The sequence below is a fragment of the Pseudorasbora parva genome, chromosome 25 (genome assembly GCF_024679245.1).
Source record: "Pseudorasbora parva isolate DD20220531a chromosome 25, ASM2467924v1, whole genome shotgun sequence".
Classification (NCBI taxonomy): Eukaryota; Metazoa; Chordata; class Actinopteri; order Cypriniformes; family Gobionidae; genus Pseudorasbora; species Pseudorasbora parva.
Genome location: NC_090196.1, coordinates 32,157,058 through 32,170,730, shown reverse-complemented (window position 1 = coordinate 32,170,730; position 13,673 = coordinate 32,157,058). Strand labels below are relative to the sequence as shown.

General features: G+C 39.6%; 1 protein-coding gene across 1 annotated transcript in view; it reads right to left on the bottom strand.

Moving 5' to 3' along the window:
• Nucleotides 1-6,167: 6,167 nt before the first annotated feature.
• Nucleotides 6,168-13,673, bottom strand: part of kcnq1.2 (potassium voltage-gated channel, KQT-like subfamily, member 1.2) — a 228,019-nt gene continuing 220,513 nt past the window's right edge. Inside the window, exon 20 of the mRNA XM_067436799.1 lies at nucleotides 6,168-8,613. Coding sequence (XP_067292900.1) covers nucleotides 8,461-8,613 — 153 coding nt within the window. The 3' untranslated portion in view covers nucleotides 6,168-8,460. The remainder of the gene's footprint in view (nucleotides 8,614-13,673) is intronic.

The following is a 13,673-nucleotide window of genomic DNA, read 5'->3' as shown; positions in this document are numbered from 1 at the left end:
CCGCTGGACATGACCTGCTGTAGATATAGGCCCTACCTGCGCGTGCACGGCAAAACCTCACCATCACGCACAGGTGACATTTTAATAAAAAGACTTTACACTGGACATTCCAAAGAAGGTTTTTTATTTTTTATACGTTTATATATATATATATATATATATATATATATATATATATATATATATATATATATACACGTATAAAATAAAAATAAAAAACATTCTATACATATACACATGCACATTTTATTTAATAACTTTTTATTTAATAAAACCAAGCACTATGCAATATATTTGTTATCTATAATATCATAGGAAATAAAATACTTAAAGTACTTATTTTTTAGTTTATGACTATTATAGTTTTTAATTTCACACACAGCCTAATTTAGCAAAATCTATAACATTGTGCATGTATTGTTTCCTGGCAGTAAAAGTGTAAAAAAAAAAAAAAAAAATACACCTAAGGGATTATTAGGAACACCATTTATTTAATAATGTTCAACCCACTGATGATGAAGCATTCTGCGGTGTGTGTGTGTGTGTATATATATATATATATACACACACACACACCACAGAAATGCGTCATCATCAGTGGGTTGAACATTATTAAATAAATGGTGTTCCTAATAATCCTTTAGGTGATATATATATATATCCCAAAATTCCTATCTCAAAAAATTAGCATATTTCATCCGACCAATAAAAGAAAAGTGTTTTTAATACAAAAAAGTCAATCTTCAAATAATTATGTTCAGTTATGCACTCAATACTTGGTGGGGAATCCTTTTGCAGAAATGACTGCTTCAGTGCGGCGTGTAGGCGATCAGCCTGTGGCACTGCTGAGGTGTTCTGGAGGCCCAGGATGCTTCGATAGCGGCCGCAAGCTCATCCAGAGTGTTAAGTCTTGCGTCTCTCAACTTTCTCTTCACAATATCCCACAGATTCTCTATGGGGTTCAGGTCAGGAGAGTTGGCAGGCCAATTGAGCACAGCAATACCATGGTCAGTAAACCATTTACCAGTGGTTTTGGCACTGTGAGCAGGTGCCAGGTCGTGCTGAAAAACCAAATCTTCATCTCCATAAAGCTTTTCAGCAGATGGAAGCATGAAGTGCTCCAAAATCTCCTGATAGCGAGCTGCACTGACCCTGCCCTTGATAAAACACAGTGGACCAACACCAGCAGCTGACATGGCGCCCCAGACCATCACTGACTGTGGGCACTTGACACTGGACTTCAGGCATTTTGGCATATCCTTCTCCCCAGTGTCTTGACCTGGGGAATGCGGCACCTGTAGCCCATTTCCTGCTCACGCCTGTGCACGGCGGCTCTGGATGTTTCTCCTCCAGACTCAGTCCACTGCTTCCGCAGGTCCCCCAAGGTCTGGAATCGGTCCTTCTCCACAATCTTCCTCAGGGTCCGCTCACCTCTTCTCGTTGTGCAGCGTTTTTTGCCACACTTTTTCCTTCCTACAGACTTCCCACTGAGGTGCCTTGATACAGCACTCTGGGAACAGCCTATTCGTTCAGAAATGTCTTTCTGTGTCTTACCCTCTCGCTTGAGGGTGTCAATGATGGCCTTCTGGACAGCAGTCAGGTCGGCAGTCTTACCCATGATTGCGGTTTTGAGTAATGAACCAGGCTGGGAGTTTTTAAAAGCCTCAGGAATCTTTTGCAGGTGTTTAGAGTTCATTAGTTGATTCAGATGATTAGGTTAATCGCTCGTTTAGAGAACCTTTTCATGAAATGCTAATTTTTTAAGAGAGGAATTTTGGGTTTTCATGAGCTGTATGCCAAAATCATCAGTATTAAAACAATAAAAGACCTGAAATATTTCATTTGGTGTGCAATGAATCTAAATATATGAAAGTTAATTTTTATCATTACATTATGGAAAATAATGAACTTTATCACAATATGCTATTTTTTTTTTTAGAAGGACCTGTATATATATACACTCACCTAAAGGATTATTAGGAACAGGTGTGGTCCTGGTCAAGACAATCTCCTGAACCCCAAACTGAATGTCAGAATGGGAAAGAAAGGTGATTTAAGCTATTTTGAGCCAGACGGGCCAGTCTGAGTATTTCACAATCTGCTCAGTTACTGGGATTTTCACACACAACCATTTCTAGGATTTACAAAGAATGGTGTGAAAGGGAAGAACATCCAGTATGCGGCCGTCCTGTGGGTAAAAATGCCTTGTTGATGCTCGAGGTCAGAGGAGAATGGGCCGACTGATTCAAGCTGATAGAAGAGCAACTTTGACTGAAATAACCACTCGTTACAACCGAGGTATGCTGTACATAATAATTTATCTTATATATAAATATAAAAATTTTCTTAAATGTATACATTCATGTGTGTTTATTGATATATACATAATTATACACAGTACACACATTATGTAAACACGCACGCACACACACACACACACACACACACACACACACACACACACACACACACACACACACACACACACACACACACACACACACACACACATATATATATATATATATATATATATATATATATTCTATATACACACATATGATCTCAAGAACTGATCGTGTATCCATGAGTTTCCAAAACAGTAAAAAATAAACATGGATAGCTGTTTGATCTGTGATGTGTTTGGGACTTTTATCATGTCCCTTCAAAGGCTGATGATCATCCTCCTCGTCCAGATTTAAAGGGCTTTAACAGCAGCAGCTGCGAAATGATGCACATGCACCTTCTGCTTTGTGTGTGTGTACTTTCTGTCTGCCAGGTGTGTGTGTGTGTGTCCCGAGCATGACGTGGCCTGTACTCGTGTGCTGGTACAGCTGTCTGCCCTCGTTTCTCTCACTCTCCTCCGGACGGCCAAACCGACCCGGCTGGGCCGCAGCACTGAAGTGTTTCCAGCGCACAGGAATCCTCCTCGCGTCTGAAGTCCACAGCAATGCGACCCAGTTCACCACACACTCGAGGCCAGACGTTTGCTCAGCAACAGCGCGATGTGTTTGAATTGACATTCCCGCAGCTGGACAGCACGGGCGCAGGAACAGAGCAGACCGACAGACGCTTGGAACTGAATTTGGCTAGTCGTCGCTTCTACGATATTTTAGGACACACTTTCTAATGCAGAAAATATATACAAAACTTCCAAGAAAAAAAAAAACTTGTGTGTGTGAAAAATAGAAATAGAAATGGAAATGTATAATATATATATATATTAAATGTAACAAATTGCAGTCATTTACTTCTCTCAGTTATGGGAGGTGATAGTTGCTAGTCATCAGTAGCCGAACAACCGTTATTTTTAACGGATAAAACATTTCTACACCTCAAATAAGCATTAACGTAATTATTTATAAGCAACTTGGTGTTTCCATCCAGCATATTTTTAAATTATAATACAGTTTTTATAATATATTCCCCCCATATATATATTTTATATAATTCCATGAAATACAATATATACAATTGTATTATTATTATTATTTTTATTTTTTTTAAATAAATTAAGCCTATTTATTTATTTTTGTCTGGTGGACTATATGTAAACATCATTTATGTAAAAAAAAATTCACATGCATTTTGTATGATCCCTATTATTTTGTTAAAATTATTTCTGCAAGGTGTGTGTTAACTCTTGAGCAAGACTGTGTGTGTGTATATAATATATAATTTATACAGTCAAACCAAAACGTATTCAGACACGCCAACATTCTCACATTCTCACAGTTTATTGACTATAGTTCAGAAAATGTTAATAAAACATGACAAGAACTCAAACTCAAACTCCTCTTGATAAAGTCCGATCACTGATAGAAAGGGATGGAATGGATCACAATCAGCCAATCAGATGTTCAGTTTAACTACACAATTAGATCAAACCAATTTAGCTCAACCAATGGCCAGGCAATGCTTCATTTGTTCAGTCTGTGGTGTCAAAGGTCACATTAGCATTTTAAGAAAAACACTTCAGGTCAAAGCGTCTGAATCAGTTTGCTCAAATGTTCATCAGTGTTACTGCTAGTCACTGTATGAAGGATCTTTGGGTATAATATGTCAGTTTACTTTATTTAGCGCTCCTCACTTACAGAAATCAACGATAGTGAACATCATATCTGCTGTCTGAACACGTTTAGGTTTGACTGTATATTTATATTCCCACTTTATCATGCAAAAAAGGGAAAGATAGGCCTGGATCCGTCCCAGCGCTCCCAGACAGCGGCAGGCATAAGGCTGGATGGACGGGTCACTTCTGCGCCTCCGTCCAACACAACAACAGCCGCCGGTGCAACTGTTTGCTGCTCCGCTATTTCTAGAGCACAAGAGGCGCAGCTGCCCGTGTCCCCCGCCTCACACCTGTTCATACCAATATCTGCTTTCATAGGACACCACTGCTGCTCCGCGGGGCCACAGGTGGCCCCCAGTAATGGGCACATGGCTCGGGCTTGTCATCGGGTCAAACAGGCCCCATTATGGAGGAGGTGGCTGGATTTTTGGCTAGCACTTCCTGCCAAATTCTGTTTTAGCAATCAGCCTGGAAAACCTGACATCGCACCAGACCTGCTTTATGACAGGTGATAATGATCTTTGACCAAACTGGCCTTGTTTTATTTGTGAAGTTTACTAGTAATTTCTACATACACACGCACACACACACACACGCACACACAAGTGTGTTTTTGTGACATATGGGGACTCTCCATAGGCGTAATGGTTTTTATACTGTACAAACCGTATTTTCTATCCCCCTACACTGCCCTTAAACCTACCCATCACACACTTTCTCATAAAAACTCCTCCTGTATGATGTATAAGCCTTTTGTAAAGTGGGGACATGGGTAATGTCCTCATATTTCCCCCTCTCCTGTAATACCTGTGTCATACCCATGCCATTATACACATTTGTGTCCTCATATGTCACAAAAACATAGCCCCCCTACACACACACACAAAATGTGCAGCGTAGTTCGCAGACCTTTTTTTAAAATGAGTTCATGCTTGCAGAAATGCAATAATTCCTTTAGTGAAATTCACAGAATATCTTTAAAACTAACATTTCAAGTTTGAGCCTCTGAATAAAACGAAGCTGTTTTTGTTCCTTGAGTTTGAGCTCCATACACGGTCAGAAAAAAAGGCACGTTGCTGTCACTGGTGCGGTCCCCTAAGGTACAAAGCGGAAAAGGTACTAATATGTACCTTTAAGATACTAATATGTACCATTTAGTGGTAAGTAAGGTACAAAGATGTACCTTTTCACTTTTGTACAATAGGGTATACCCCCCCAGTGACAGCACTACTTTTTCTTTCTGAGAGTGTATTCTTACAAGAAAAAAATCCCCTGAAGTATCAAACTGTTTGGTCTAAAGGTGCAGTACATTTTTCAGACTGTTGTTTTCTAAGTCCGGCTTTGCAGAGTTAAGGGAGAAGGAAGGAAGGAAATACTAGTGCGTTTTCAGCCTTGAAAGACTTTAAACGAGCAGAACCGAAGTGAGAAAAGGCATTAAAGAGAATCAATCATCGCCTGATGATCTGCTCCGGTACGTCACAGGAGCGGTGAACCTCGCAGGCACAGATGTGAGTTTGCATCCCTAATGCTTTTCCAAGAGGCTGATCTCTGAGGATAGCGTATGATCGAGCGCTCCGACATCAAACGGCCTTTTGAAAGCAAAGAGATTGTGTACATGAAAGGCCGACGGACAGTGTCTCTCTTGCACACAGCTGGGCCTGTAGACAACGCCACTTCTCTTTCAAGGTCCCGTCGGTGAGCTAAAACAGCGGAGACGGGACAAAAGCAGGCCTTAGAGCCACAACCAAACCTCCAGATCTCTCGGCTGCATATTTTAGTCTTTAGACCTGAATGTAGGTGCACAGAATATGTGGTTTGCTGAAGAGAATCAAGCCGATGGAAACACGTCATGTTCAATTTCTCCAGCTCGTTTGAGGCTCCAAACTTTAATCGCTCACACATGACGTGCGACTCAAAAGCGTGACAGGTACTCTCGCGTGCACAAGGCCAAAATGCAACATGATACATAATTAAATGCATGTTTTATTTACACCGCAGTTTTCTGGAGCGAATGATTACAACAGATCAGTTTATCATTCCATCAGAATATGAATCCACACCCTCAGCACTACTTGAATACATAAATATAAGGCATTACTACAATATTTACAGTGCTTTTGGTTTTATAAAACTGTACAGAGTCCAGCAGCAGCAGGCCACGTCAAAAAAACAAAACAAGACTAGACATAAAATTCCCTCTTATTCAGGTTTTCAGCTCCTGTTGTGCAGAACAATTAAGGGTGATGGGTAAAATATATTTTAAAACACAAAATACCAATAAACAGACACCTGCGACCGCATATTACGCATTATTATATTTTATATTAGTTGCTGTTTAATAATTTGAATTATGTTTAAATGTTTATTATAATCATAGCATTAAATATGTAAACATATTTTATGTGATATATATCATGTTAATGTTTACACTACCTATAAAAAGGTTTGGGGTTGAGGTGCACTATGTAGTATTTTTGCAGTAAAATATCCAAAAACCACTAGGCCAGTGTTATATATTTAGTTCAGTTGAGTACCTACAATATCCCAAATGTTTACAACTATTTGTAAATTGTGAGAAAATTGCTATTTTAACTCAGGACCGGGACGAGTCAGCATAGCGTTTGAGGGAGTCGCCTGTTAATCACGTCATATCTGCGCTACCCTCGGTTTTATTCTGCAGAAGTGCTTTACTCTTAGCAGTGTGAACAAGTGAACGCACAGAGAAACGTCATAACATCATTTTAAACACACTTAAATGTATCTAATATGATAAACAGAGCTGCTGGCTTTACCTTGTAGTCATGACCGGAAAAAGCGGAAATGCGCGCCCGGGCAACTGTGTCCCGTCCCGTCATAATAAATGTCCCGGTATTCGCGAGCCGTGTATTTGTTTAACAATCGCTCCAGCAGCTGTGCTCAGCTCTACAACACTCGGTCCTGCTCTGCTTCACACTACAGTAACGTTAATAACCGCATCCATGAACATGATTTCTGCCCGAGTCCTATTTTCCACGGGCTGTGAGGTGAAGACCACATCTCCCAAGATGCTGCGCTCAAACTTTGCGTCATCAAACTACGCCTTTGTTTTGAATAGGTGCCCTCTAGTGGACGGAAAGTTGCATAGTGCACCTTTAGTGAGATTTAAAAAATACTTTTATTCAGCATATAAATTGATCAAAGGTGACTTTTATAATGTTGGAAATGTTGTATTTCAAATAAATGTTCTTTTGAACTAAAAAAAAAAAAGTATGGTTTCCATAAAATATGAAGCTCTTTTCAATTTGATAATAATGAGATACTCATATTAGAATGATTTCTGAAGGATCATGCGACAGTTTTTACTGTAATTTTTATTAAATAAATGCCGTCTCAGTGACCAGAAGAGACATCTTTCCAAAACATAAAAAAAATCTTACCAACCCTAAGCTTTTAAATTGTAGTGTATTAAATGTTTTATTGCACTTATTATAAATTATAATATATTATGTTTAAACTGTCTGTTGATCATTGCCATATTTTTCATATTGCTGTTGTTGTGTTACATGAAATCAATAAGCCACTTATCCGTCAGATATTACCGTGATTTTAGACATAAGAACGCTTACATGATTGTAACATTGTGGCTTTATGAAAAAAAAAACATATTCAATGTTATTTCTGTAGGCAAACGACCAACAGATGAACATGTCTGGAGAAAAGATCCAGGATGAAGGTATTTTCCTCATGATGGCTTTGTGGTTGCTAGAAAAGAACAGTGGGAATCGCTTTTTCCGTCAACTCACCTCACCTATCAAAGTTTAATTATCGTGAATGAGAAAAATAATCATAGATTCCATCAAACAAATGCATCTAAAAGGTGTTTCAAAGGGGAAAATAAACGGTATAATGGCGAGGTCGGAGTTCTGATCCGAAGTTGTGAATCTTGGCTCTCCTCTCAACAGCTGTGAATAGCCTCCTTTCTCAGCGCGCTATTAAACTTCATTAGAATCTATCATGGGTGTTTTGCTATTTTGATAAGCCTTACCACAGCCATTCATCAACAGTGGCTTTCATGTTCGCGGTCGGAGTCGCACATGGGATCACTGTTGTGTTTGGAAATGTTATACCTTTTTTTTATTCACCAAAACCGTCTTTGCTTGACCGAAACGGGTCCGAACGACAACATCCGTGAGAGCGCTGCCCATAAAACCAATCAAATAATGCGTCCAAATAATCAATGACGGACAGTTTAGCTTGGATTAGAGATTCTGAGGATCTCCATGAAACCTCTTTGCCCACTTCACTCCTCAGATGATGTCCAGTTTGTAGTCAGAAACAGGAAACTCCAAGTTCTTCCTCTCGGACCCCGTTTCCCACAAAGCACAGCGTGAGTTCTCCATGCGAGCGTGTCATTGGCTCTCGTCCATGCTGACGCCCAGCCGCTTCATGACGGTGACGCGCGAGCTGTACTGGCTGGGTTTCTGCAGCAGCTCTGGTTTGGGCTGGAAATGCTCCAGTAGGATCTTCAGGACGTTCTCCAACTTCACGTCCATCTGAAGCACCTACAAAACACAGACACATTTCAGGCCATGTCTGCATTAATCCAGATACAAAACGCTCTCCGTCCACGCTAGCACTTTCCAAAGGTGTCTCGACCACACTAAGATGCTGGAAAACGCTACAACATCTTACTACGCAAAACATGATAAAAGCTCACTGAGATCATACAGACAGGCCAGACAAACTTTCCACACTACAGTTCTGCCAAGATCATTTTATGAGGAAAAAAAACTCGCCACTTACAGAGTTCCCCAAATCGCAACTACATGTTTGGTCTAAAACATTATTCTGTCATGAGTGTTTGGCTTGGTAATGGATATGACAATGTTGATGTGTTTAGTTACGGCTATTACTGCTGTTACTGTTATTGCTGCTGCTGTTACTGTTATTACTGCTGTTACTGTTATTGCTGCCGCTGTTACTGTTATTGCTGCTGCTGTTACTGCTGCTGCTGTTACTGTTATTGCTGCTGCTGTTACTGTTATTGCTGCTGCTGCTGCTGTTACTGTTATTGCTGCTGTTACTGTTATTGTTGCTGTTACTGTTATTGCTGCTGCTGTTACTGTTATTACTGCTGTTACTGTTATTGCTGCTGCTGTTACTGTTATTGCTGCTGCTGTAACTGTTATTGCTGCTGCTATTACTGTTATTGCTGCTGTTACTGTTATTGCTGCTGCTGTTACTGTTATTACTGCTGTTACTGTTATTGCTACTGCTGTTACTGTTATTGCTGCTGCTGTTACTGTTATTGCTGCTGCTGTTACTGTTATTGCAGCTGTTACTGTTATTGCTGCTGCTGTTACTGTTATTGCTGCTGTTACTGTTATTGCTGCTGCTGTTACTGTTATTGCTGCTGCTGTTACTGTTATTGCTGCTGGTGCTGCTGTTACTGTTATTGCTGCTGTTACTGTTGCTGCTGTTACTGTTACTGTTATTGCTGCTGCTGTTACTGTTATTGCTGCTGCTGTTACTGTTATTGCTGATGATGTTACTTTTATTGCTGCTGCTGTTATAGCTGCTGTTGTTACTGTTATTGCTGCTGCTGTTATTGCTGATGATGTTACTGTTATTGCTGCAGTTGTTACCGTTATTGCTGCTGCTGTTATTGCTGCTGATGTCACTGTTATTAATGCTGCTGTTACTGTTATTGCTGCTGCTGTTGCTGCTATTGCTGCTGCTGTTACTGTTATTGTTGCTGCCGTTACAGTTATTGCTGCTGCTGTTACTGTCATTGCTGATGATGTTACTGTTTATTGCTGCTGTTACTGTTATTGCTGCTGCTATTACTGTTATTGCTGCTACTACTGTTATTGCTGCTGCTGTTACTGTTATTGCTGCTGCTGTTACTGCTGCTGCTGTTACTGTTATTGCTGCTGCCGTTACTGTCATTGCTGCTGATGTCACTGTTATTGCTGCTGCCGTTACTGTCATTGCTGCTGATGTCACTGTTATTGCTGCTGCTGTTACTGTTATTGCTGCTGTTACTGTTATTGTTGCTGCTGTTGCCGTTATTGCTGTTGCTGTTACTGTTATTGCTGCTGCTGTTATTGCTGCTGCTTTTGCTGCTATTACTGCTATTGCTGCTGCTGTTACTGTTATTGCTGCTGCCGTTACTTTTATTGCTGCTGCCGTTACTGTCATTGCTGATGATGTTACTGTTTATTGCTGCTGTTACTGTTATTGCTGCTGATGTCACTGTTATTGCTGCTGCTTTTACTGTTGCTGCTGCTGTTATTGCTGCTGCTGTTACTTTTATTGCTGCTGTTACTGTTATTGCTGCTGCTGTTGCTATTATTGCTGCTGTTACTGTTATTGCTGCTACTGTTATTGCTGCTGATGTTACTGTTATTGCTGCTGTTACCGTTATTGCTGTTAGTGTTATTGCAGCTGCTGTTGCTGTTATTTCTGCTGCTGTTACTGTTATTGCTGCTGATGTTACTGTTATTGCTTCTGTTGTCACTGTTATTGCTGCTGCTGTTACTGTGATTGCTGCTGCGGTTACTTCTGTTGTCACTGTTATTGCTGCTGCTGTTACTGCTTCTGTTGTTACTGTTATTGCTGCTGCTGTTACTGTTATTGCTGCTGCGGTTACTGCTGCTGTGACTGTTATTGCTGCTGCTGTTATTGCTGCTGCTGTTACTGTTATTGCTGCCGATGTTACTGTTATTGCTTCTGTTGTTACTGTTATTGCTGCTGCTGTTACTGTTATTGCTGCTGCTGTTACTGTTATTGCTGCTGTTACTGTTATTGCTCACTGGTTAATACAGCAGGAACTAATCAGCTGCGCCCTGTAGAGAATGATGTGATTGCAGGTAGATCACGTTAAGGAGTTATCTGTCTGCGTCATCTAGAGTTTAATGACAGAACTTTATTTGCCCTCATGTTTTGTCACAGCACATCAATTGCAACTAAACTTTCCATCAGCTTTGCAGGAATTCAATATGAAGATAACATTTATTTTCAGCTACACTGTAAAAGTGAATAGCAAATTACAGGCAGAAACCGGTATAAACAGATATCTATCAGTACAATATGCATCACATGACTAAACATGCATCATCCTTTTCAAATACCTCCCTTTTCATATTTATTCACTTGGGAAAGAGACAAAAACGTCTCAGTGTGGACTAAAGGCCAAAACAGATAAAAACATGCATTTTCAAATGTATGAGGATTAGACATGGCCTCAGCTGAAAAATAAAGCTGTTTTTCTAGTTAATTTCAGGGTTTATGGTTGTGCGGTTGTGTTTTCCAAAATATAGGCTATTAACTAAAAAGGTTGAAGGTTCAAGCCGTGCAAGGGGTTAATCCATGAACAATCACCATTGTGCTCCAGTGAGGCACTTAACCTCGGGTTACGATACAGACTGTTTAACCCTTAGAGAGTCTGAAAATCAGGCTAAAATCTCTTCATTGTGTCCACTCAGAGTATTTTAACAAGACATTACTTTTAAACAGTAAAAACAAACATTACTGCATTAAAAGGCATAATAAATCAGTTTAACCCTTCACACAAGTGAATCTTGATATCAAAAGAAATAAAATAAAGCTTATTTTAGGGCCTTTTTTGCGCTATAGAATTAAATAATAAATGTGTGTTTTTTGCATTATAGTAATGAGAATTTAAAGTGAAAATAATGTCACAACGCACAAACTCTTTATGGTCCTAAAAATAATTTTGCCACCGCTTATTGGCAAATTGGATTTAATGTATTTTTATTTATTACATCATATATTAGGTATTTAATTAGCCTATCCTTGCTTATTTTGTACCCGTAATTGGTTACCTGCCATGATATTTTCCATTTGGGAACCTCAACATGCTTTGCCAAAATTACCCTGTCAGGATATTTTGTAAAATCCCAAATCAAATGAATTTTGAGAAAGGGTCAAAAGGTGACAATAACAACGTACGTCAAACAATATGACTCATCGTAATGTGACATTAACACAAATTGTCAGAAACAACCTCTCATGCATTAGTGTTTTTCTTTCAGAATGGGTCATTTATTTTGATAGTTTATGAGCCCTTTCTTGCCATTATTTAACCATCCATCCATCAGACACACACACACACACACACACACACACACACACACACACACACACACACACACACACACACCGTAAGTAACATGAAACGCCAGCACAAGCCATGAGAATCTCTGAGCTCAACAGTGCGCTGTTTCACAGCGAGCCGACATAAATATATTTTCATAAAAAGAAGGAACATTGACTGCCTGTTAGAGGGGAAATATAAATCTAAACCATAAACATGTCATTGATAATCTACGGCATTATCTGCATTCCCCAGCGACGCTCTCCGCTCAGATTAGGAATTCCTCTGGTCTGTGGAGCCGGAGCACGTTGACCCACGGAGACCCCCAGGAAAAAACAGCCACAAAAATTGTGCTTGGACAGCATATTCAGCTCGCAAATGTTACAGTGTTTAATAAACTGCTCTGAGAACAGGGTGTGGGTTTGATGTTTTACGTCCAAATCACCAGCAATGAAAGCCAGAATGAACCACAAAGGTGTTTGTTTGTTCCTTGTTCTTTCAACGCTAAAACCTTCCCGTTTCTCATGCAAAAATGGCATTTAAAATAACAGGTTACTAAACAAATTCCTTTTTTAATCGTCGCTCTAGTTTCCCCGTTAACATATCTAAACAACACATTCATTTGTTTGTTTCATATATTGCATGTTATCTAAAAATAATTTAAACAAAATGCATTTACTAAAAATCTTAACTATTAAAATTTTGGTTTAAGGATGTTTAGATAAGAAAAGCAATAGCACAGCTCAGCAACAGCAGCTTCTCAGACACTTGAGTTCTAAATAGTAATAAATAGTTTCTCTCTGAGTTTGCCAACTGGATCGCTTCCTCCTGAAGATTAAATGCACAACAGCAGACAGACTTTGCTTCCTTTGAGTCGACTATCTATCAAGGTTAAGTCAATAATCATCTTGCCAAAAAGAAGATTTTTATCTTTAAGAGCTTTGTGAAAAACAGCATGCTCCGTTCATTCATAGAGGCGATAAGAGCTGTGATGGTGCTTCTAGATGAGCAGCCGTTGATGAAGCGTTGGCTTGTTTTCAGTCGGTTGACTGACCGCCGTCTCAGTGGCAGACTGAAGACAGAGCTGACAAAATGGATGAAGGAACTGCTTTGGAGATGTTATGGTGTTTGTTGGGGGCAGAATAAACATTCATCCATCCATCCGTCCATCCATCCGTCCGTCCATCCATCCATCCATCCATCCATCCATCCATCCATCCATCCATCCATCCATCCATCCATCTATCTATCTATCTATCTATCTATCTATCTATCTATCTATCTATCTATCTATCTATCTATCTATCTATCTATCTATCTATCTATCTATCTATCTATCTATCTATCATCCATCAGTCTATCCACCCATCTATCCACCATCTATCATCCATCCATCCATCCATCCATCCATCCATCTATCTATCTATCTATCTATCTATCTATCTATCTATCTATCTATCTATCTATCTATCTATCTATCTATCTATCTATCTATCTATCTAT